The sequence below is a fragment of the Rhopilema esculentum genome, chromosome 16, assembly GCF_057945365.1.
Source record: "Rhopilema esculentum isolate cy_ngs chromosome 16, ASM5794536v1, whole genome shotgun sequence".
Lineage (NCBI taxonomy): Eukaryota > Metazoa > Cnidaria > Scyphozoa > Rhizostomeae > Rhizostomatidae > Rhopilema > Rhopilema esculentum.
This window is the reverse complement of record NC_142830.1, coordinates 9,975,620-9,997,067: the sequence shown is the minus strand read 5'-3', so window position 1 is coordinate 9,997,067 and position 21,448 is coordinate 9,975,620. Positions and strand designations below refer to the sequence as shown.

Sequence of the window (21,448 nt, the reverse complement as noted above, 5' to 3'; positions counted from 1 at the left end):
TTGCGATAAAAGGCGTCTGATAAAGGTAGAGCCAGTGTTTCTAGTTTGTAAGAGGTGATACATCACAAAATAGCTTAACATCGCGTGAAATGATATGTACATGCAGGCCCGTAGACAGCTAAACTGGATTGGGGGGGGGGGGGTGCATGGATAGAAATATAGCTTTTTCTATACCTGCCTTACGAAATTTTTTCTATACCTGCCAAGCTGCGCGTATAAGATCTTCAAGCACAATCTTCGCAAATTATTTGGGGGCATTGCCCCCCAGCCCCCCAGTGTCTACGGGCCTGACATGTCCATTTACAGAGGTGAGGGGAGGCGATGGAAAGTGAATAGAGGCAATGGGAGGATACCAAATTTGTTTTTCGGAGAAGCGGGAATCACAGAGATCGGGGATTGAAGTTCGAGAATCGGGCGAATCGGGTTAAAAATGTAGCAGGAATTTGGAAATCAGGGGACCTATAACGTTTTATCGTCTGTTCCCAAACTCTATAGGGGGGGGGGGGCATTTAAATTACGAATAAAAATCATGCCCGAATAAAAGTCATCTCGATTTATATTTGCAAACTATGTACTTAAATTAAGGTTCAGTGTGAGTGCAATGTGGTACAGCTAGAGCAGTCTCAGATAAAGGAAGCAGGGGGTAAGAATAAACGAATCCTCGAAGAGAATCTTCAAAACTCGAAGAGAAACAGCAGTTTGTCTACCACAAATTTCAGTCTTGGGGCCTCTGATGCTTAATATATACCTTCATTACCCTTTTATACTAGTGAGACATTGAAGTTTGTAACTTTGCAGATGAAGCAACAATCTATGCTTGTGATAGCAGTATCGAATGTGGCATCAAAACATTAGAGAGAACAATGAAAAAAAAAATGAAAAAACATCGCCAGCTTGAAAAAACTGGGGTGGACAAATACAAATTTTCTCGGCCACGCCCTTCAGACTCTTGGAAAATTCTTTTTTAGTATTTTTTATCTATTTTGAAATATTTGGACAAGCAGATTTCTCAAGCAGCATTTTCCTTAACGGTGGCCTTTTTGCCATTGCAAAAATCGAAATCGAACTGATCAGCCCAACTCACGTCCACCCCAGCCCACCGTAGAATCTTTTATGGTAAAAAATATTTAAATATGACAGTATAGTAAGGTTGCGGCCCCTTATCCATGCCCTCCCACCACTAATTGTGAGTCCACTCTTGGACCTTGACAAAGAAACACATCTTACACCCTGTTTTAGTTCGGAGTATTTTAAAAATTCATGAACTTGGAATAGGTAGTTTAGGATCCCGCATTTGCTATTCGTGCTAGTGGCGAAGAGATCATTTAACTCAAGAACATGCGTGTCATCTTGATAGCCGTTTTACAAACATATCTTGTTGCAACCCTGATTTTTATTGTAACAGAAAATGACGTCGCAGCATTTTCCACAGGGCTAGGAGGGCAGTTCTTTGGAAAGAAAGAGCTCAAGGTATATAAACATTCACTATTTCACTTCTAGGTAAATCCATAATTAGTTCATACTTATTCATTTGGCTTATCATTTGGCGTATAAAAATTGATCAATACAATTTAACTCTTGACTGCAAATGGCAACGGAAGATTGAGACAAATCATTATGTAAACAGCAAATCCGATCCCCTTCACATTTCTTGTTATCGAATGTGAACAATCATTAAAGGTCCAGCATGAAGGCAGTAGTAGATCAGTGAGTCTTTAAAAGTTTACTGTTTCCTAGAAGCAAATTTAAAATTTCATGGGACTTGTTTTGAGCAAAGAATTAGCATTCGTGTAGCGAACGTAAATACAAAGCTCGAATATATGCTTAAATTCAAAGTAGGAAGCAATAGATTGAAAGAAATACTGATTTTGATGAACTTGCCATCACATTCCTATACAGGATTCCAGGAGAGACCTCACTTTCTTCCCGTTGTTTCCCAGGTTCCAAAGAAACCGAGTTCAAAGCCGGAAAATAGGAATAGAAGATTGAGAATAACAAGTACAAAGATTTCGAGAAGATGTCAAGTTGCAATGCAGCTATTCTTACGGGGACTTCTCGGTGAAGATGTCAACATTGCAGGCAAAGGAAACTTGGACAAAGCATAATCACATTATGGTCTGAAAATGGTGATTTCGGATCGTATCATGCCCAATTTGTTAGTCATGGATTACTGATTTAGAACCTCATTGGTGTAGTATTAAAATTTCTCCATAAAAATCTGGTGTTGAATGTGATTCTAAATTAGATGACCTAAAAAGTCTGATTTGATCGGAGTACATTTTAATTGAGCTGTAACTCTGCAAGGCTCGAATACTGAAAATAATGGAATCTCATGAATCGGTACGTAGATGTTTTGCGCAGCACAGTATTAATAATGCTCAGGGCAAATGATGCACGTGTGACCTGTCTTGTATTTGTTACTGGCTAGCCTCCCAAGGTAGGTTTGAGAGCCACTGAGAAGCTATGCTTATAGAGCAATGTCCTGTTCCTTTCAATTTGACCATACCTCGTGAATTCTACGCCTGGAATCAGAGAAACCTGGCGAATCCCTAAGGGAAAGTTTGGTCACGTTATTGTCTCGAACTTTTTGATCTGTTGTCCGCGACGCTAACCACAGATCTTCATATATGACATAAACTCCTTTTTACAAGAAAGATTACATAAGGACACGAGCCTCAAAACTGGCAAAAATTTGAGAACAAATTAAGAACACGCTGAGGCTGATCTACTTAAAAATGTTATGTTTAAGCAATGTTTCATCTCAAAAACGAGAAGTTCTTGCCATCTAGGGTTGACTTTTCGATGCATTTACTAACTTTTTAGCAAATACAGGATATCTCGGTCATTTTGCTGGCAAACGAGGCTTGAGAATCTCTCTAAATTCAATAGCTACCAACTGCACTGCTTAGACCCTATTAATTTAAGAATAAATTAAGAACAATACAGTCTCAGTTTGTCGAAAAAATTAAGAACAGCCAGCCTGAACTTACATTGCAGATTTCAAAAGCAAACGGTTCTTTTAATTATACATCGGCCAGTTGCGAGAGGTGTTTTCGAAAATACCTCAACAGAGAGAAGCTCGCCTTTACAAGGGAAGTATTGTCTGTAATGACCCAATTCGAGGGCTGCGTACAGATTTTGCAAGCTTTAACAATTTACTGTGAATAAATAAAAACCCAATATTGCAGAAATTGTTATGAAATAATGTCTAACAACACTTATCTGGATGTATTAACACCAGCCATCTAATTCTAGCCTAACATAAACTAAAATTATGGCAACATGCTAATTCTTTCCCCCAAAGAAACAGTAAGAAACCGAATATAGTTACCCAATATTGATAAATTTTTCATAGTATTTGAAAACATCATGCAAGCTAAACTTTTCTAAAAAGACTCCTTACGGTTTGAAGGTTTAATGAAAGCAGTGGCGGAGATAAGGGGGAGGGCAACTAGGGGAGGTGCCCCTCCCTCACCGAGTTGAAGCAAGTCTGGCGCCCCTTTTTGGAAATGGTTTGGCACAATAATTGTGAAAATTCCCTTTAGAACGTGAATTGAGAGCCTTCTGTCAATAGTTAGGATCTGAAATTGTTGTATATAGCGCCCCCACTACCAACTGCCCCTCTTTCAAATTTGTTCTGGGTCCGCCCCTGAATGAAAGTACATCTCTAGTCTAGTGCCAAATTGACTTTGTAAGTACCCTGCGTACCAGAGCCTCGTTGAATGAGATAGTCGAGCAGTGGTCAGCGCTGACCTATTCCCTCACTGAGGCTCTGGCACCAAGGGTACTTTGTAAGAAACATAATGTCGCAAGTTACTACAAGTTCAACGTCAGTCCAATCACTTTATGCCCAAATACACCCAAAACCTTAAAGGTATTTGATACAGATAAAAGTGGCTTACAGCCAATCGACGGTTGACCAATCGAATTGCGCAGGGAGAATACCATGTGAACAGTTTACGCCTTTCTGTAAATAGGCGAAATCCCAGCGCAGCGCAGTGGCTCAAAATGGAGGATGAAGTTATGGCTTCGTCTCCACCAGAGACTGTCGAGAATCACCAGAGAATCGATCTATCGTTTCAAAATCATCAATATCGGTTGTCTGGAATCTTCGAGCAGCCATTTTCTCACTTAGTGTCTTTGGCAATGGTCTGAATTTTTCCCTTTCACGTGCTCTGACTAATTTAGTCTAAGTCATTTTTGAATTTGCTGTATTTATGCATGTCAAATGCGTTTAATTGAATCACAAGCAATTATGATTCGATCTAAAGCTGAAAACGTGCTTCTCGCTAGAAAAAGCAGCTGAAAATCAAACTTACGTTAGTACCAGAAAAGACTTCTGTGACATTAGCAAATATAAGAAATTAAACAATTTCTTGTGTATAGAATAAAAACGTAAAAACATTATCGTTACTGTTCGATTTCCCTAAAAATCAAATGAAATAACAAAACCGTCACCTTAATTGAACTTGAAAAACATCATAAAGACATGGCTGTCGTCACTTGCAAACAGCACAGCTAGGAAACAAATTAGCAGTGGGCAGATTTAATGAATGTACATTTTCGGGTTGTAAAAACGAGGTCAACAAATCATCCGGCGATAGATTTGTAGTTCATGTAGGCCGTTCGAAACGTTTACGGGCGGGATTTTTCAGAAAGGGTCAATCGACACGAGGAAGTGGAATGCCAGATAGTTTGAGGTTTGCGTGGCTGCTTTCGATGCCAGCGTCAGCTGTAGTTTTTATGAGTATCTTATGAATCATAAACGTAAAAGATTGCTCTAATCATGAATAAAAGTCTTACATAATCCACCATAACTGTTCTTTAAGGCAATAAATAAAGTGATTATTGTTTATACAAAAACTAATGTTGGCACAGTAAAAGAAACCAGGCTTGGCAGGGAATCTCAGGCCTCCCAAAGACGGAAGGCCTCCCAAAAAGCAAGCAAGCAAGCAAGCAAGCAAGCAAGCAAGCAAGCAAGCAAGCAAGCAAGCAAGCAAGCAAGCAAGCAAGCAAGCAAGCAAGCAAGTAAACAAGCAAGCAAGCAAGCAAGCAAGCAAGCAAGCAAGCAAGTAAACAAGCAAGCAAGCAAGCAAGCAAGCAAGCAAGCAAGCAAGCAAGCAAGCAAGCAAGCAAGCAAGCAAGCAAGCAAGCAAGCAAGCAAGCAAGTAAACAAGCAAGCAAGCAAGCCAGTTTGTGCAGAAGCAATACTGAGGGCCCTTGATGCTGATGTAAATTGTCTAAGTACACTTTTCCCGCAAATTATCGATTGGGACTCTGGCAGCCTTTGCCATACAAATGAGAAAATTTTAAATCAATATGTATTGTAAATGAAGAAATGATACGAAGAAGGAATGACATTTTCTTGATACAGGAAACAAAGGATTTCACTCCGTAAACAACAAAAGTCTAATAGGTTTGAAATCAAGATCAAGTAGCCCATTCCCCTTTCATAAACAAACTGAACGTTTGTGAAATGAAAAAATGATGGCACAGAGCGAGAACATCTAGGGCTTTAGTGATCTGCTGGGGTTAAAACTGGAAAAAGTGGGCTGATGCTTGTGAAGGTGACCATTAATGGACCAGGTGATATGAAAACCGGAATTATATTAGGACATTGGCCATTAGATTGACTCCTTTCATTTGACCTAGGATTAGCGCTGTCCATTTCATTATTCGGTCTAAAACCTTACGGTAATTCGTTTATTCAGCGAATATGAGCGTGGCAAACATAGGTGTGGCAGGGTAGGGTAAAAAACTACCCACATCTGAAAATGTATTGTCATTTGACGAAAATAACCAATAGCAATTAGTCATAACTCTTTGATCAGTCAGACCTGTTGATTGTTTTGGTTTTATTATTGATACAGTATTTGATCAACCCTTCCGTGCGCATTGTATTCGTGTGTATTCGCAAAGTACTATTTTTATAATTTCAAAAGGTATGGTGCATAAGTATTTTGAAAACATACATGCTATCTTTCTGTCTATGCAAACGATAACCACGTTCAGATATTCTTTTTAAAAAATTAATGTTTCCTCAATCTTCTCAAAATAGCAGAGAGGCTAAAATCAAAATTGAGCTGATGCGAGCCCAATGGCATACATTACTTCTGACTAGTTTTAAAATAGTCGTTTTCCAGCATTTTGAAGGGTGAAGTCACAAAAGTGTCCCAAGAAAAAGCCCCCTGACCTCCACCCGTTAAGCTCGCTCTACTCTCCCTGCACCCAAAAGCCCCTCGCTTTATATTCATAGGTATGATAGCGAAATGCTCAGAGAATTTTCGGGTTTACAGCACGTTGGGATTCATGAGGACCTTTTCTGGACATGTTATGGAACTCTGGCTAGTAAACATACCAAATATTTTTGGAACTGTAATTTTTTGCGAGTCAAACTAGACATTGAGCGATAAACGTAGTAAGCTTGGAGAAATGCTCACAAGGAAATCTACTGAATGAACAAACATCATATTCCTGATAATATTAGTTATTCAGTCTTAAAGAGGTATAAATCAAGATAAAGTACACAGACTGTTTCTGAACATACAAGGTTCTAGCTTTGCATACATGCTTGTACATTTTCTCGTTACCGAAGCCACCCTATTTATCATTCAAAATCACATAATCAGTCAAGAGGAGTCCGGTGTCTTCTATCTCCACCGAAAATATGACAAATAAGAAATAAATGCTCTCAGCTAGTACCAACCAATCAGCGGCCTGCAGCTGACTCAACAGTACATTGATACTTGAATGAACTGTAAAAGGAAAATGGCCAAGATGATTAATTTGTCAAAAAAACTTAACCGCCACATTCAAATTTGGAGATTGATGCCTTAAAAATTATTCCCTCCTCTCTCCGGGCAATGAAAATTATTTAACAACAAACGTTTATAAAACCATGCTATTCAGGTAGACGAATAAGATATTGCTGAAGAAAGAGTTGTTTATACAGTCAGAAAGATAACAATGGGACTTATGAAGACCACCCGGTTATCATAAATTGTTTCTGTATTAATAGCAAGGGGCTGAAAACATACAATAATTAATTCCGGGGCTGGAGGCTGGGGGCTGGGGGCTGCAATGATAAAAAAGTTATAGCATTCAGGCTCCATTCGGGCAAGATCTATACTAAGCCCCCTCCCCTGCTCCTCAAACGTGTACCATCCGCTACGTCCAAGCGGAAACCAGCCCTTTTTGCGAATCCAAAATCGTTTAGAATAACATAAAACCAGTTCGTAACGGCAAAACTGCGACCTGATATAGCTACAGGCAATTTTGCGATTAAATGGCTCCAAAGTGCTGGCTTACATCATCATATGTGAACTGGGCGTGTCCTGTTTGGGTTGCATCACGTCTTCTGAAATGATCTGAAGGAAAGGAATAGAAAAATGACAAAGACCATGACGCTTCAAAATTTCAAAGTTTTGAATAAATAGTCTGAGGTCACAATTTGTATGGAATGAGCAACTCAACAAAGGCAATACACTATAATAGCAACGAAGTCTTCTAAGTTCTTCTATCAAACAGAAAACACAAGATCCGTTGAAGGTTTTTAAAACTCGTTTTATAAAAAAATGATGGAACCCTTGGAAAGGGCGGAGGGTAGATTACATTTGATGTATATACAAAGCAACTTGGGTATTAAAAAATTACAGGATTTGCGTTTCACGAACTATTATGACAAAAAAATCAATTTAGCAACGACTCTAGCCTTCTGTCATCAAAAGGTGACGAAGAAATCAGCAAATGTAGCGGTAAGATCTTACATACCTGTCATTAACCTTAAACGAACAGCAATGGCAATGAAATTGTCAAATGAGATTCTTGAATCTGTTGAATAACGCTTGACTGTTATGTTCAAGGCTTGAGGAGACAGATTGTAGCCTACAAAACAGAGAATGAAAGATAAAGGATGAGAAAAAGATTAAGTAAACATGGTTAAAAAAACAATAATTGTAAAAATTACAAGAAAAAGACAAATTATATACCCAGCTATTCCGAATTTCTGATAATCTAATGCAAAAAACAGCAGATTCAAATTTAATCAAACTCAAACAATTTTGCCGAAATTCTTGCCTAGCGGAATCAATAACGTCACTACCATATGTTCATAAAATTTCCGCTGCATCAAGTTAACAACAATTACTGCGTATTGCTGAGACAGTCACGCGGTCACAAGGGAGGAGGCGCTCTCTAAAAGTTGATTACTGATTGGTTTTTCAAAAGCACACACCTAGAGGTTTGAAAGAAGATTTCTACTCCGTGCCAGGGAATTCCACGTGCTTTAAAAAACAAGTAAACGACCAATCACACATGCCATTCACCTTAATGTTAACGCTTAAAGTCATAAATACTCTGCTCTTGGTGTTTTAGTAGACAGGTTGAGTGTAAAAAAATACAAGTAGTACTTCTCGATTCCATAGAAAAATGGAAATGCAACCTTATTTCAAATTTATACTGGTTTGATATAAATTATTCCCAAAATGACTAACAAACAGTGGAAAGAGCAAGTAGAATCAACGAAACAAATATAACTGTCATAACAACCATCAATACAACCAGTTCCGAACCTCCATCTCTGGAAAATCAACTGTCACAGTCAATTTGCAGTTAAAAAAAATTTTTTACAACTTAACAACTGTATCTAATTTTCTCTGACGATTTCTTTTATTTATCATCTATCCATATCATTCCGTCTTTCTGACCTTCTCTCCGCATTATAACGCCTATTTTCCATGACTATAAACAAAACAACTGAACCACGACACATGACGTAATCAATATTGCCTCGATTGAGTAGCTTTAAATGTTCTGCCGCAGATACAGTTCTGATTCTCGCATCAAACGCACAGTTTTGGACAGGGTCTCAAACACTTTTTTCTCTTCTCGATGTTTTATAGTTTCGTAGCTTGTGGAGGATTTCCAAATTCAACCGTGTCAGGAATCTTCATTGGTTATCTCTATTCCCTTTTTATTCCTAATTAACAATCCAAATAAAACAATCTGAAGTTAGCTTCATGTTGCGAAAAAGCCAAGTTCACTCACCCCAGCTCTGTATAGCTCGGTGTAGCTCATGAGGTTCCACCGTTCCAGACCGATCGGAATCATACTGATAGAATGTGCCCTAAAAATTGATTTTGACGACATAAGTTTATGTTCGTGCATAGAAGCACAGGTTCAGTACATGACTGTCCTAAAGGAACACATTTGAGATGTTCATTAATGCCTTTCTTTCAATTAAATTTTCAAGTCATTCCAAAATTGTGTTAGCAGCCTGACGAGCGCAGCCCACATGTTTCAGAATCAATCTTATAAAAACGAGGCAGAAAAGCCTGACAATAACAACGTACATGATCCTGTTAATAACGCTTGTAAAAAGATATCTCGATACATAGCAGGATTAAAATAGGTATCAAAGGACAACTGCAGCAACTAGAATACTGTAGTTATCCAACATTGCAATATTGCAAAATGGCCGACATAAAGAGAGTAAATAACCAACCCTCCACTGATTGAGGCAAGTCCACAGCTCTTTGAACTCGTTGAATCCCATTTTACCACTGTAATCTCTCTGTTAGCATGTCAAGGAAATCAGAAATGTGTTGACTGAAAGTTGCAATAGGTTGAAAAATATTCCTGCAAGCTAAAAAAACTTGTGGGAATCAAATGTGGACCAAGAAGTGTCTATAAAAAGCTTGAAGCATGACGCATCGGCCAAAGAAACTACACCATGCCTAATCTATAAAAGAAACATGCAAAATAATCCCTTGCAAAATAAAATTCAGGGGTGATTATCTTGCTTTAACAACATGCGGTATTCATTATTTACTAGCTTTTCTGGAAAAGAATCAGTGAAAAAGATACATCCAGCATACTTATCATAATCCTGCATGTTTCCAAGCTGAACACTAAAAAATAAAGTACTTTAGTTCAATACTGCAACAGACAAATTCTCATTTCTTTCCCATATAAGAGCTGCTTTTACAAGAGGGAAGAATAAAGGGAGGGGGGAGGGTTGGTGTCTATGATTGGTGTTTGTCACAATCAAATGTGAAAGACAGGCTAAAATACATGCAAGGGGTTAAAAAAATTAAAACAAATAGCGAGGGGTTCAAATTCCAGAGGTGTGGAGTCTATCAATTCAGGACTGCAGGTAAAAGCCCCTTCAATAAAAAAACTGAATCTGAATCCAAACCAGTAAATCAAACATTTAAAATGCCATAAACACTACAAAAAGGTAGACAAACTTTGATAGGTTCCAGCGATTCCAGACTGAGTTAAACATCTTTGCAGTTCCAAAGCATCAATCTGTTGATCCTAAGGTGCAAATAAAAGAACAAGATGAGACAAAAAAGTTGTAAGACCAAACATATGAAGATGCTTCAATCCTAGTTCAGTGTTTCAAGTCTCCACAAGACATGTTTGTGGAAAATCCTAGTTTGATGAGCAATGGAGAAATAAAACATCACTCAAAAAACTGTACAAGCTTTTGTAGAATCTCATGCTCTATGTCAATGGGACTTTTGAATTGGATGAGACGTGCTTTAAATAGTTAAGAAAATGATATTAGCTTTTCAATGGGGTTTCAGTAAATCTTGATATCAGTGGCATATGCTAGAAGGACTGGGGTGCGGTGAAGCCCCTAATTCTTCATTAGTTAGTCCTATTCTTCAGATGGTCCACACAATTCTTAGTTGGTTGATCAAATCTCCTATAGGTAGAGGTGGATAATTACTTTCTCTGTTTTATCCATACCTTGGTCAAAATTTTACCCAAATGATCGACCCCCCTCTAGCCTGGGAGAACAAGCTACGCATCTGCTCAATATGCTGGAATGAGCTTGCTAAATGGAATAGCTATTGGAGGTTTAGTGGATTTTATTGAATACTTTATACATTACTTTCAACTTACATAAAATATTTGTACCCTGAAAAATGGAGAAGCAAAAGTAATGCCTAGACAAAAGCTAAGGTGGCAGAATTTTTGAGGAGATTTATAGTTGCTTAATATCAAACTTGACCGAAGAGATTCATATCAAACTTGACCGACTTGCAATTCGTATTTCCCCAGCATAGGTTATCTATATTGCCTAACCACAAAAATTTTTTTTCAGGTTTAACATAACACATGTTGCAAAGATCAGTCAAATTACAAGGAGCAAGCTAAAATTGCACTTACAGCACCAGCAACTGCTGAGAAATAGCCCCAGAGTGGGTCTGCGCCACCCTACATGAAACAAGTGACGATAAATAATTAAGTCACGATACTATTTCTTGAGATTTAAATGGTTTTTAGGATGCAAGATGTACTGTACTATACCATGAAATGTCACATGCAAAGAATTAAATTAAAACATTACTGCTGATATTGGTATAAAAAAAGCAAAAATAGCTTCAAGCATCTGATTTCATATTACAAGATTCCTTGAAAGCCTTGGCAAGGAAAAATATTTCACTAAAACATGTATTAGAGAAAACATAGGGAATAAAGTGGCAACAATACTGGGGAAAAAAGATTTAAACAAGAATTTCCCTATCCTCTCGCACCATTTGTGCCATTTTCCAACTACATTTTGATATTCCCCTCCCAAAAAGGTCTGTCTACTTTTGGGTAGCTTGGCTTATCTTAACAGTTGTTGTAAAATGGTCAGATGCTTGAAGCTTTTTTGAAATTTACCAAATAATATGTTTACTACAACAGACAACCATACAGAATTGATAGAACACATCTGCGTTGAAACATTTAAACATAATAATTCCTGCTCTGCAAACAAATAAAGGTTCTCTTGCAGTTTTGTGTGGATCATTTTGTGTTGAGAAACAGGTGAAGTAAATTTATCCACTCATAATACTGACAATTGTTTCTTAATTTACATACAGGGAATTGTCCAGGGTAACCTCCAGGATATCCACCAGCCATCTAATCAAAATGAGAGTTAAGTTTGATAGGACAAAGACACACCAGCAGCATAATAATTGACATTACAAATTTAAGAATAATTTAACATTATTTATACAGCACGATGTTGTCCAAAAATAAATTAAGAGCACATGAAACTTAGAAAGGTACTTGTAAAATGTAAAGCATGTAAAATATTACACAAACACATGACTCACAATAAACTTTTTCTTCAGCCAGGAATCTTATTAAAATCAGAGACCTTTTCTGCAAAAGACTAGGTAGGTCCTTTTGGAACTATCAGTTTCATAATTGGCATGGTAATTGGGATAAGAGGACCCGGGGCAAAGGCTAAACAAGACTTTAGGGTAGGAAATTTGCAAAAAAATGCCTATCAATAGAAGAAAAATTGCACAAATGGACAAACTTTATGTGATAAATGTCAGCAAGTGTCTTTATTCTCAATCACTCTTATCTTACTGTAGTGACAAAAGTTTGAAAATATGTAAGAACAATGTACTTGAATAGAAATCTTCAGAAAATCAATAGAAAAGATCTCAAGTGCTCAACATACAGGTTGTCCAGGATAACCTCCTCCAGGATAACCACCAGGTGCCTAATTCGAAAAACATAATTATCCTTCATAAATATGAATAATGGTATGACAAGGAATTCTTTTGAAACTTAAGGTCGTAAATTTTAGCAAACAACTGACCATTAAAGCATTATCTGAAATGTTACTGGCGAATTCTTAAGTTTTACTTTACTTTTTTATGAAATACCCCTTGCTTTTAATCAAATTTTGCACCCCATGAAAATTATTTCAATTATATATTATGACAGCTCACCAAATTGCCTCATTGCAGGTTTTGCTTACCAGAAGCTTTGGCTTCATTTACTTAAATTACTTTACTTGAATTTCAAATTGCAGGTAGTAAGCAATAATTCATGCAGAGGAACGGTTTGCCTTTTTATTTTTATACAGTTTTCATGTTTTTATCTAGAATGTTTAAAAAGTAGGCTTTAGGTCAGTAAGCAGCAAAGCTTATCAGTCAGTGACTCAGCCATTCCTTTTGAGCTGCAAGCCTCATGTTGGAAATGAGATAAAGGACAACGTATAGGCCTTAACACAACCTATGGTCCCATGGGTTTGCTTTTAATCACCCATCCTCAACCAGGTTTTGACCGATCATTCTGGCTTCCCTTCTTTTTTCTTTAATTTCTTATTGCTTTTCCTTTCTTTAATCATCTTCATAGCAACTCTGGAGGGCATAATCACTCTTCAAAATCTTGTATTATTTTTGCTAAATTATTTTGCTTTCAAGAAACTTGATTGAGACTTCCTCCAAAATTTATTTGGTTTGTAAAAACCTCATACACTTTTTCTAACAGTAATACCTCCCTCAAGCATGTTCACAAGAGTATAAGGCTATTAGGTCTTCATAAAAATTGCGAGGCCTTCCTTTAAAGGTCATTGCATGCCTTTACTTTTCATGTGGTGTGATTACCAGCATGACTGAAATTGTGCAACCTTCAAGGACTATTGTCTTTGAAGATACCATTCAAAAATAGAATGTTCATTGAGAAAAGGTTGGTTTGACAACAGTTAGTAAAAAGGAAAATGAAACTGAGTTATGATGATAACAACACACTTGAATTGATTACCGGACCATTACTTGATTTTCAATTTTTACTTTCAAGTGCAAGAAATTTAGTGCTTAGGAAGAGGCGTCCTGATAACACACATCCAAAGGATCTATGTCCACAAGATCACTTTATCACAAATTAGTTAATTAGAATAATCCATGTTACTCATATTTTTCAGATGAATATTCCAACATTTGAGCTATTTTGAAAATTAGACAGATAATAACTAGTTTATTTATTTTCATACTAATCCTGTAGTACAACACAATTCAAAATGAATGGAAACAAAAATGGGATTACAAATTATATATACTTCCAGAATTAACAAGCTTTGACTGTTGTAAAGTGTGATATATATGTGATTTCTGAAAATTCAAGATTTAATTTGGGTATTTAGCTGGAATACTGTTTATAGCAGTCTGTGCAGCAGAATTTTTTAGATATTGTCTCCAATTTTCCTTTACACTCAACATTTATTATATATGCTTATTATGTTAATGGGCTTACAATTTAAACAACCAAGCAAAATACATAAAATTATAAACTAAATACACATATAACCATGAAAAAAATTCATCACATCAATAATAAAGATGCAAGGAAATTGCAAAATTTTAAAAAAATGCAAAAACTAAGATATTAGACAACAGATATGTTTATAAGTCTAGTACATAATTCACTGAAAAGATAATGAATTCATTCAGCCACGAGAGATAAAAGAAGGGAAACACCTTGTGTCCTAAAAGGTGTAGAATCTTTATAAGGTTTCCTTTTCTGATGTATACAAATATCACATGCTCTCTGGAGGTTTAAACAATGGTACAGGCATACCCATGTTTAAAGGTGAAGTGACCATTCAGTTAACAACAGGTAAGCTTCATGGCCCATCATTTAATTTACCTGTTTCTTCGTGTTACAAATTTCAAAGGGTAAAAATGATAAAAAATAGTGCTGTTTGAAAACACATTGAAAAAGAAATACAGATTTTATTTAACCATTTGTGGTTTTATATTAAATATTCCAAATGTTCTCCCATATAGGGTTTCTACAATATGAACCTATAAAGAACATATAAATTCATTTGTTAAAAAGCTCTCAGCATGCATTGCCAGTTAAAGCAGGATTTTCTCACATTGCTTTGGACGATGTTATGATTCTAATAGGTCAGCAGGAATCCCAGATTTGGTTGTTTTTATTTTTGCAGGTGTGAATAACTCACCTCATTAGTTTATAGCAAATATCATATATACTGCAAATGGCCTAGAAGTTGATCAAAATAAGAAAAATCAATGTGTCATTTTTGTTGAAGTTCTCTTCAATCTCTGAAGTTAACAATTTTGTTACCATCTCTTCTCAAGATACATGTAAGCAGATCCTGAAAATGAATTGAACTTTGAGGGGAGCAAATCTTTATTAGTGGTTATGAAGTGACCCACAGTTTCCCTCAGCTTTGGGATGAGAACATGAAGGAGAGCAAAGTGTTGCTTGCTTCAAAAAAGGCATACTCTGATTTGATAAACCAAGAAAAAGGGATACCTTTGCCATATGTCGTTCATTGAGGAAATAAGTGACCTCTGTACCTATGAAGCAATTCACTTTCTTTGCAAAAGAAAAAATAGACAGTTAGGAGCACACCCAAGTTTACAGAACTCCGACACATCTGGCCAGGAAAATATTTGCCTTTTATACTTGAACAGCTAGCTACACCATGCTGGAAGCATGTTGAATTTTGTGGATGCAAAACCATTGTAAACCTATGCAAGGTTCATGTTTGGGGGAAGGGTACGCTGGAGTCGCAATTCTACGTTAGTCAAGTTTAATATTATTATTATTATTATTATCACATCATGTTCATTGATTGCAGGTACTGGAAACATCTTTTTAGACTGGATCAGTCACCACGGAGCAGGGAGGGCTGGGGGGCTTTAGCCCCCCACTTTTTGCAAAAAATGCCAAATACTGAGTATCAAACTACCAGAAAAGCCTCTTTTTATACGGTTTAAAACCCTCCCCCCCCCACTTTTCCCCCCACTTTCTTTAGACCCCCCACTTTTCTCAACGCTCCGCGGTGCCTGAACTGGATGTTTTATTATTTGTCATGAAAATGATCACCAATTTGAGGACAATACTGCGATAAAATTTAATTCTTTCCACCGTGCTGTCAATCAAAGATTTATACATTTACAATATTTCTTCTAAGCATACACTAAGTTTTCATTCTACTTCACTGAATGCTCGCGAGTTCGTGGCGTCTTAACACAAATGACTAACTGATGGAGCGTTCATTTACAACAAGCGTGCTACTTCATATCGGATAATATAGCAATCTTAACAGTTAAATTCTTACTCTACACATATCTGCTTAGTTTGGTAACATGAAATACTCACGCCATAGCCAGGATATGCCATTATTGAAATGCTATTTCCTCAACCTCTATAAGAATATTGCAAACGTTGCACTCTGAAGAAAGGATGGAATGGACAAGGAACAATTTCAAACAAACCCAGGGCGTAGTTGTAGTCTCTCATCAGACAGTGGCCTCGTTTTCCAAACTCCATGACAACCAAAGACCTGCGCTTCGTTATTAAAATGGCGGAACATCAAACTACCTTGAAAATTGACAGCTATGGTGCTGCATCCATTGATGCATATCTTGAATATAAGAGGTAAATAACAGGTCAAACATATTAGAGAGTACAGCTATGCTCATGGCGTTCAAAGCAAATTGTTTAGTTTTAATTTATTCTTATGCTAAAAATAGACTTAGGCCTACTATCGGTAATTATGTAATTATTATATAATTCATTGTTACATTATTCATCATAAACACTAAATGGATTAAACAATATTTATACTTCAGAGGAATAGGTAGATCAGATTGCAGCTGGCTAGCATCCGTTACGTATACAACCATTATATGAGAAACAGACAGACTGAGCTGTTTTGAGAAAAATTGATAAAAATTACAATGTAACAGTTGTTGAATTTCTGGATTGGTCTGTTTTCCAGTTCTACAACAATAGATATAATTAATGGTACGAAAACCTATGACAGAAAGTTTGAGATATAATATAATAGCATTTGTGTTTCTGATAAATAGAGAGAATCACAGATTTTGCTGAGAGGGTTTTATTAAAACTTCTAAAATCTGAACGGAACAGAGTTGCAAAACTCAATGAGATAGATTAATGAGTAAGACAAATTTGAGCTGATGTTATAATTCGGAAAGAAACAATTTATATTCCTTTTGTTTCCTTGCATTGTTAGTGTCAATATTTGTTTCAAAGCTGATAGGTAACTTGATGGAAAGGATACTGAGACACATTTATCAGGGCTGTCGAAGGAGAAGCTTGTGGGATTGAAGCCCCCCAATAATTGTCAAGCTGTACTTTATTCCCTTCATGACAGGGTACTGAATTGGAAGCAATACAATGAGCAGCTCCCCCTCAATATGAATTTCGTTCCAACTGCACTAGTTTATATAAATTTATCAAGGCAATTTTTTCAAATGTTAAAGTTATTGATGAAGTAAAGCAAGGAAAATTGGCAACAAGAAAGAAAGGAAACACGAATGGGGTAGCAGGAAAAGTCAAGATAAAATTGAAATGTTATCAATTTTGCACAGGAAGATTTTTTACGACCAGTTAATGAAGTTTTGGTTAGGTTTTTATTTCCATGTTCTTACCAATAGGAAGGACGTTTTTAAGGTTCAAGAGAGTAAAAATGAAATAGTTGTTTTGTAGAAAAAGGAAAAATAGTTGTTTTTTGGGATAAAATTAATGTTCTTTTGTAGAATTGTTGGTGATGATGATGGGGGAGTTCACTTCACACCTCAACAATATGAAGCATACAAAAAGAAAGTTATCCCACTGAGAATGAAAAACAGATTATTTGTAAGCTGGGTTTCACCAACTGGCATTGAATGCAAGATGATAGGTCCTGAAACTATGTGTTTTTGCAGACACAGGTATAACAAATTGACAAGCATTTTTTTTCTAAAATACTTTCTCAGTTAAAGGGGCTGTGTCACGGTTTTGTAAACAAACCAAATCCATGATAAATTGTGCGTTTTTTGCACATTGGAATAAGGCAGATGGTGCCCTGGTGCTTCAACATGTTTGATAAATTGCATCTTAAGAAGGTATTTACCGAAAATGGAAAAGCAATTACTTTATTTCCAGATTTGTATTGACTATCGACACAAAATCTGTAAAGCAATTTGTCAAGGAAATGAAGCTTCATTCAATCAATGGCGAAAATATTCAATTTCTCTTGGTGAATCTTGATGGTATTAGACACTTTACAACAAATGATCACTCCAAAATTGTCCTGCAAACTTTAAAACATGTTCTTGCTCATAATTTGCACCAGTAATGTAGGTTTTTGGTGTCATGTCAGCCCATTTCTATTAACTGCTCCTTTCCAGTTGCTGCATCAAGGCTGTAAAGTAGCCTTTGTTTTGTGCATTACCATCATTTATCCAAAGAAATCTGGTGATAAGACTGAATAAAGAGCCCTTATTATTTGTTTCCTTTCATAAAACATACAAAAAATGCAAAAGCTTAGCATGATGTGCTCGGATACAAAACACTGTTTTGCTCCATATTTATTTTCCAATTAATGCTTTCACCCAAACAACTTTTGCTCAACTGGCATGTTACCACACAGGATGTCCTTTGTGACACAGCCCCTTTAAGTTTGCTTAAGATGGCACCAATCTGCAGAGTTTGCTTGCTGGAAATAGTTATTGTGTGATGAGAATTTTTTAATTTGAACTACATTAACCTATTAAATACCTATGTGTTGCAGATTTGAAATTTGGTCACATAAGCATAGACTATTTCCCCACTAAGTCATTTTTAACTTGGTCTTCTTTATACAGTCTACCAACCAGGCTAAAATACAGAGTATAACCTAAAGCCAATTCTTTCACAATCCATATTTTGTTCAATCTCAAACAAAATTAACCAGCTAAAATTTTATCGAAAGTACTTAATTATTTTTATTCAGGCTATGTAGTCAAAAAAAAGAATTACAAAGACTTGACATCAAATTTTAGTACTCTAAAGCATAGCTGTGAAATTAATTTGATATAACAACATTTGACATAGAAATTAACAACCAAAAGTTGACTTTCTAGGTTGCATGAGCTGAACCTATCTAGATTTGCTTTGGAGTTGTTTCATCATAAGAATAAAAGCAATAGGATTTTAGTAATATCAATTTATTCAGCATATCCCAAATTATATTTATTTGTAGGCCTTTGAAAGGTTCTGTTTAGTTTTGACTCAATCACCTGGTTGATTAATCGCAAAAATTGTTAGATCTTTAAACTTTTAGTTGTGGTCAATGAGGTTGATAGGCCATATCTTTGTTTCAAAGAACTGGATATCTACTTGCATAAACATTCAATATGCTTCAATCTCAATTTGACTTGAAGAAGCTCCTTTGACATTAAAAAGGTTCTTTGTAGATACCGACAACACAAAACTGATCTAGAGAAAATCCCTGAAACAAGGCCAATTCATGTACCATGTAAAATTCGAGGTTGTGGTTGCAAATCTTATGAATATGTCCCATTAAATGGGTCAAGGACAATCAAATGCAAATGTAAGCATTTTGCTGATGAGCATGCTGAAAGGGCACCACACAAATGTAAAAATGATTGTGGATGTAAAGCATTTCATAGCTCATATACTTGTGGGTGTGGAGAACCAACATACAAGCATTCAGTAAGTGTTATTTTGATTAAAAACTTTTCCAAAACATGATTTCTAAAGTTTCATAATACATGAGGCATGAAAATAATAGATATGGGTATAGAAAAGGGATGTTATAGGCTGGCTTTTTCCAAAAATTAATAAGCAGAAGTATTGGACATTTATTCTTCAGTTAAGAGTGAGTAAGAATGGTAATTTCCTGTGGATTAATCGGCAGATAAATTGACAAGTAGGTTCTAGATGATGCTTTCCTGCATGATACTCAAAAGTACTGTCTACTTCCCAACCTGTTGCTTTAAACAAACCTACTGCTAAAAATTTAAACAAATAAATTTAAAGGCTAATATATTGGAAGCAACATTTGGATATCAGGAAACACTTATACTCTATCTACTCTATTAATCTAGTTATGAAAAACTTTAGGGAAGAGCTGGGAATTTAAAACTTTAAAAATCTGAATTTGAAAGGGCCAATGGTTTAACATATTTCCTATATTTGGTTAATTTGCAGATGCTCATAGAAACTAAAGAAGAGAGGGCAGCTAGAGGGCGACCAATAGGAAACGCTGTGCCTTACCAAGCAATGGGTGGCTTGACTGGATTCAGTTCACTAGCAGATGGTTATATGAGATTAGATGACAGTGGGGTAGGAATCCCTTCAAAAGAATTCTTAGAACAGCCAATTGGTAAGAATAAAGATTTCTCCTTAATTGGGGTCATGTTATCCCTCAAAAAATTTAAACTGAAAAAAGATTTCTCAATCATCTACTGGACAGGCTGCAACATTTTATGTGGATTCAAGCTTACTCTTTAGATATCTGGCATTCTCTTTTCCTTATCCTCTAAGAACCCAGTTTTGCCAAGTTGCAACTTTACTAGGGATTTGTTTTTTCCTCAACAAGTCATTTAACTACCACTGCATCAAAATATTTGTAGAAATTCATATATGTAGAAATATCACTATAACTGTAGAAATAACTATTACTGCATCTAAATATTCAAATATATAGAAATTCACATATGTACTATCATTTATTTTCCAAAGTCAACCATGTACAAAGAGAAATCTGTTGCAAACAAGTTTGTAACTGTGGGAAGTTATTGGAGGAAGGCAAAAATGGGGACGACCCCCCCTGGATGCCCTTAGAGTGCTTTATTTTACTTTGATATCACAATGTTAGTCAACATTAGAAACAAGGATGTTTATTCTCTTTGTAACTTTCATTCAGCCTTTTATAATTCATCAATTGGTTCCTGGAAATTTTCACAGGTGCAGGGGATCATCCTTTTTTGCGCATGTATGAAGGAATGGAAAAACTTGGAATAAAAGATAAAAAAGGTGTTGCTGGCCCTTTGGTCCGAAAGCAAACTACAGAAGAAGAGGACATGGCATTCTTTGAGAAGAGATACCAAGAAAGGGTACCCAATTTAAACTATTTCAAACAGTAGAACAGGAAGGTTAAAATATTAAGACAGGTTTAATCATTTTAACAATGGAAAAGAACACTTGCCTGTAAGTAGACTTTACAAGTAATCCCAGAGAAGATGAATTAAAACAAGATAAGGGTAAGAGATCAAGGGTCTCCAGGATGTTATGCCTTGCTGTAAATGAAACTTAGCTCACAGTCACTACTTTTGCAAATAAATTGAAGTTATGCAAGTCAGAGATCTATGGATATACAGCAAAACACTGTGCAAAATGTCATTTCTTCACAGTTATTTTTGATTCTGCATTTCTGAGTTTCTACCACAGAAAATTCTTTTACTTTACATTCAAAATTAACTTACAGACCAAATTGGTAATATATATATATTTCATTTTCCCTGGAACCTGGTAAAGTTTGGCATTGTTAAATTTTGCAGCTTCGACTTGAAAAAGAAAAAGCAAGAGAACAGGCACAAAAAGTTGCAGCTAGTCGAAGAGAGAGGGCCAATGCTGACAGAGCAAAGACAAAAGCACAACATAAAGGAAGTGCTGTTAAACGATAGCACAGTATAAAAGAGGACCCAAAGAAAGAAGTTTTCAGCATTCATATTTTGAAAAACAGTGTTGTCAACAAAAACAGCATTTCTATGCAATATTTAACCCAGTCAAACTGTTTCCAGATGATGTTATTGTAATGGCTATGGCAGTCATTATAATAATCATATCTGTTACATAATCAATTGTTTTAAAAATACGT

General features: G+C 36.1%; 2 protein-coding genes and 1 long non-coding RNA gene across 5 annotated transcripts; 2 read left to right on the top strand and 1 right to left on the bottom strand.

Moving 5' to 3' along the window:
- Window positions 1–136: 136 nt before the first annotated feature.
- Window positions 137–3,883, top strand: LOC135682327 (uncharacterized). The gene is made up of 2 exons (XR_010515683.2): window positions 137–1,470; window positions 1,941–3,883. It is a non-coding gene; the product is annotated as an uncharacterized LOC135682327 (long non-coding RNA).
- Window positions 3,884–6,456: 2,573 nt separating this feature from the next.
- LOC135682326 (sorcin) lies at window positions 6,457–16,071 on the bottom strand. Of its 3 annotated transcripts, XM_065197174.2 has the most exons (11): window positions 15,934–16,071; window positions 12,473–12,514; window positions 11,878–11,919; window positions 11,179–11,226; window positions 10,248–10,317; window positions 9,865–9,908; window positions 9,503–9,571; window positions 9,046–9,124; window positions 7,771–7,884; window positions 7,309–7,367; window positions 6,457–6,755 (listed from the first exon to the last, which is right to left on the bottom strand). In XM_065197174.2, exons 1-11 carry the CDS (start codon window positions 15,952–15,954, stop codon window positions 6,729–6,731), a joined length of 615 nt encoding a protein of 204 aa, XP_065053246.2. In that variant the 5' UTR covers window positions 15,955–16,071; the 3' UTR covers window positions 6,457–6,728. The 3 variants fall into 3 exon arrangements, with proteins under 3 accessions (XP_065053246.2, XP_065053247.1, XP_065053248.1); XM_065197175.2 differs by lacking the exon at window positions 11,878–11,919 and having other exon boundaries at window positions 15,934–16,032; XM_065197176.2 differs by lacking the exons at window positions 11,878–11,919; window positions 12,473–12,514 and having other exon boundaries at window positions 15,934–16,033.
- A 28-nt stretch (window positions 16,072–16,099) lies between these two features.
- LOC135682322 (protein FAM221A-like) lies at window positions 16,100–21,364 on the top strand. Its single transcript, XM_065197167.2, has 6 exons — window positions 16,100–16,212; window positions 17,340–17,513; window positions 19,020–19,278; window positions 19,777–19,951; window positions 20,536–20,684; window positions 21,129–21,364. Exons 1-6 carry the CDS (start codon window positions 16,103–16,105, stop codon window positions 21,252–21,254), a joined length of 993 nt encoding a protein of 330 aa, XP_065053239.2. The 5' UTR covers window positions 16,100–16,102; the 3' UTR covers window positions 21,255–21,364.
- The last annotated feature ends 84 nt before the right edge of the window (window positions 21,365–21,448 follow it).

Bases quoted from the DNA above. Each gene is read 5' to 3' on its own strand.
- LOC135682322 (XM_065197167.2), top strand. From the start codon at position 16,103: ATGACAACCAAAGACCTGCGCTTCGTTATTAAAATGGCGGAACATCAA. The intron at 16,213-17,339 runs GTAAATAACAGG...GTTCTTTTGTAG, and splicing joins GCATATCTTGAATATAAGAG to AATTGTTGGTGATGATGATG. The intron at 19,279-19,776 runs GTAAGTGTTATT...GTTAATTTGCAG, and splicing joins AACCAACATACAAGCATTCA to ATGCTCATAGAAACTAAAGA.
- LOC135682326 (XM_065197174.2), bottom strand. From the start codon at position 15,954: ATGGCATATCCTGGCTATGGC. The intron at 9,125-9,502 runs GTTGGTTATTTA...ATCAATTTTTAG, and splicing joins CTTGCCTCAATCAGTGGAGG to GGCACATTCTATCAGTATGA. The intron at 6,756-7,308 runs GTAAGCCAGCAC...TTCCTTTTACAG, and splicing joins CCCAGTTCACATATGATGAT to TTCATTCAAGTATCAATGTA.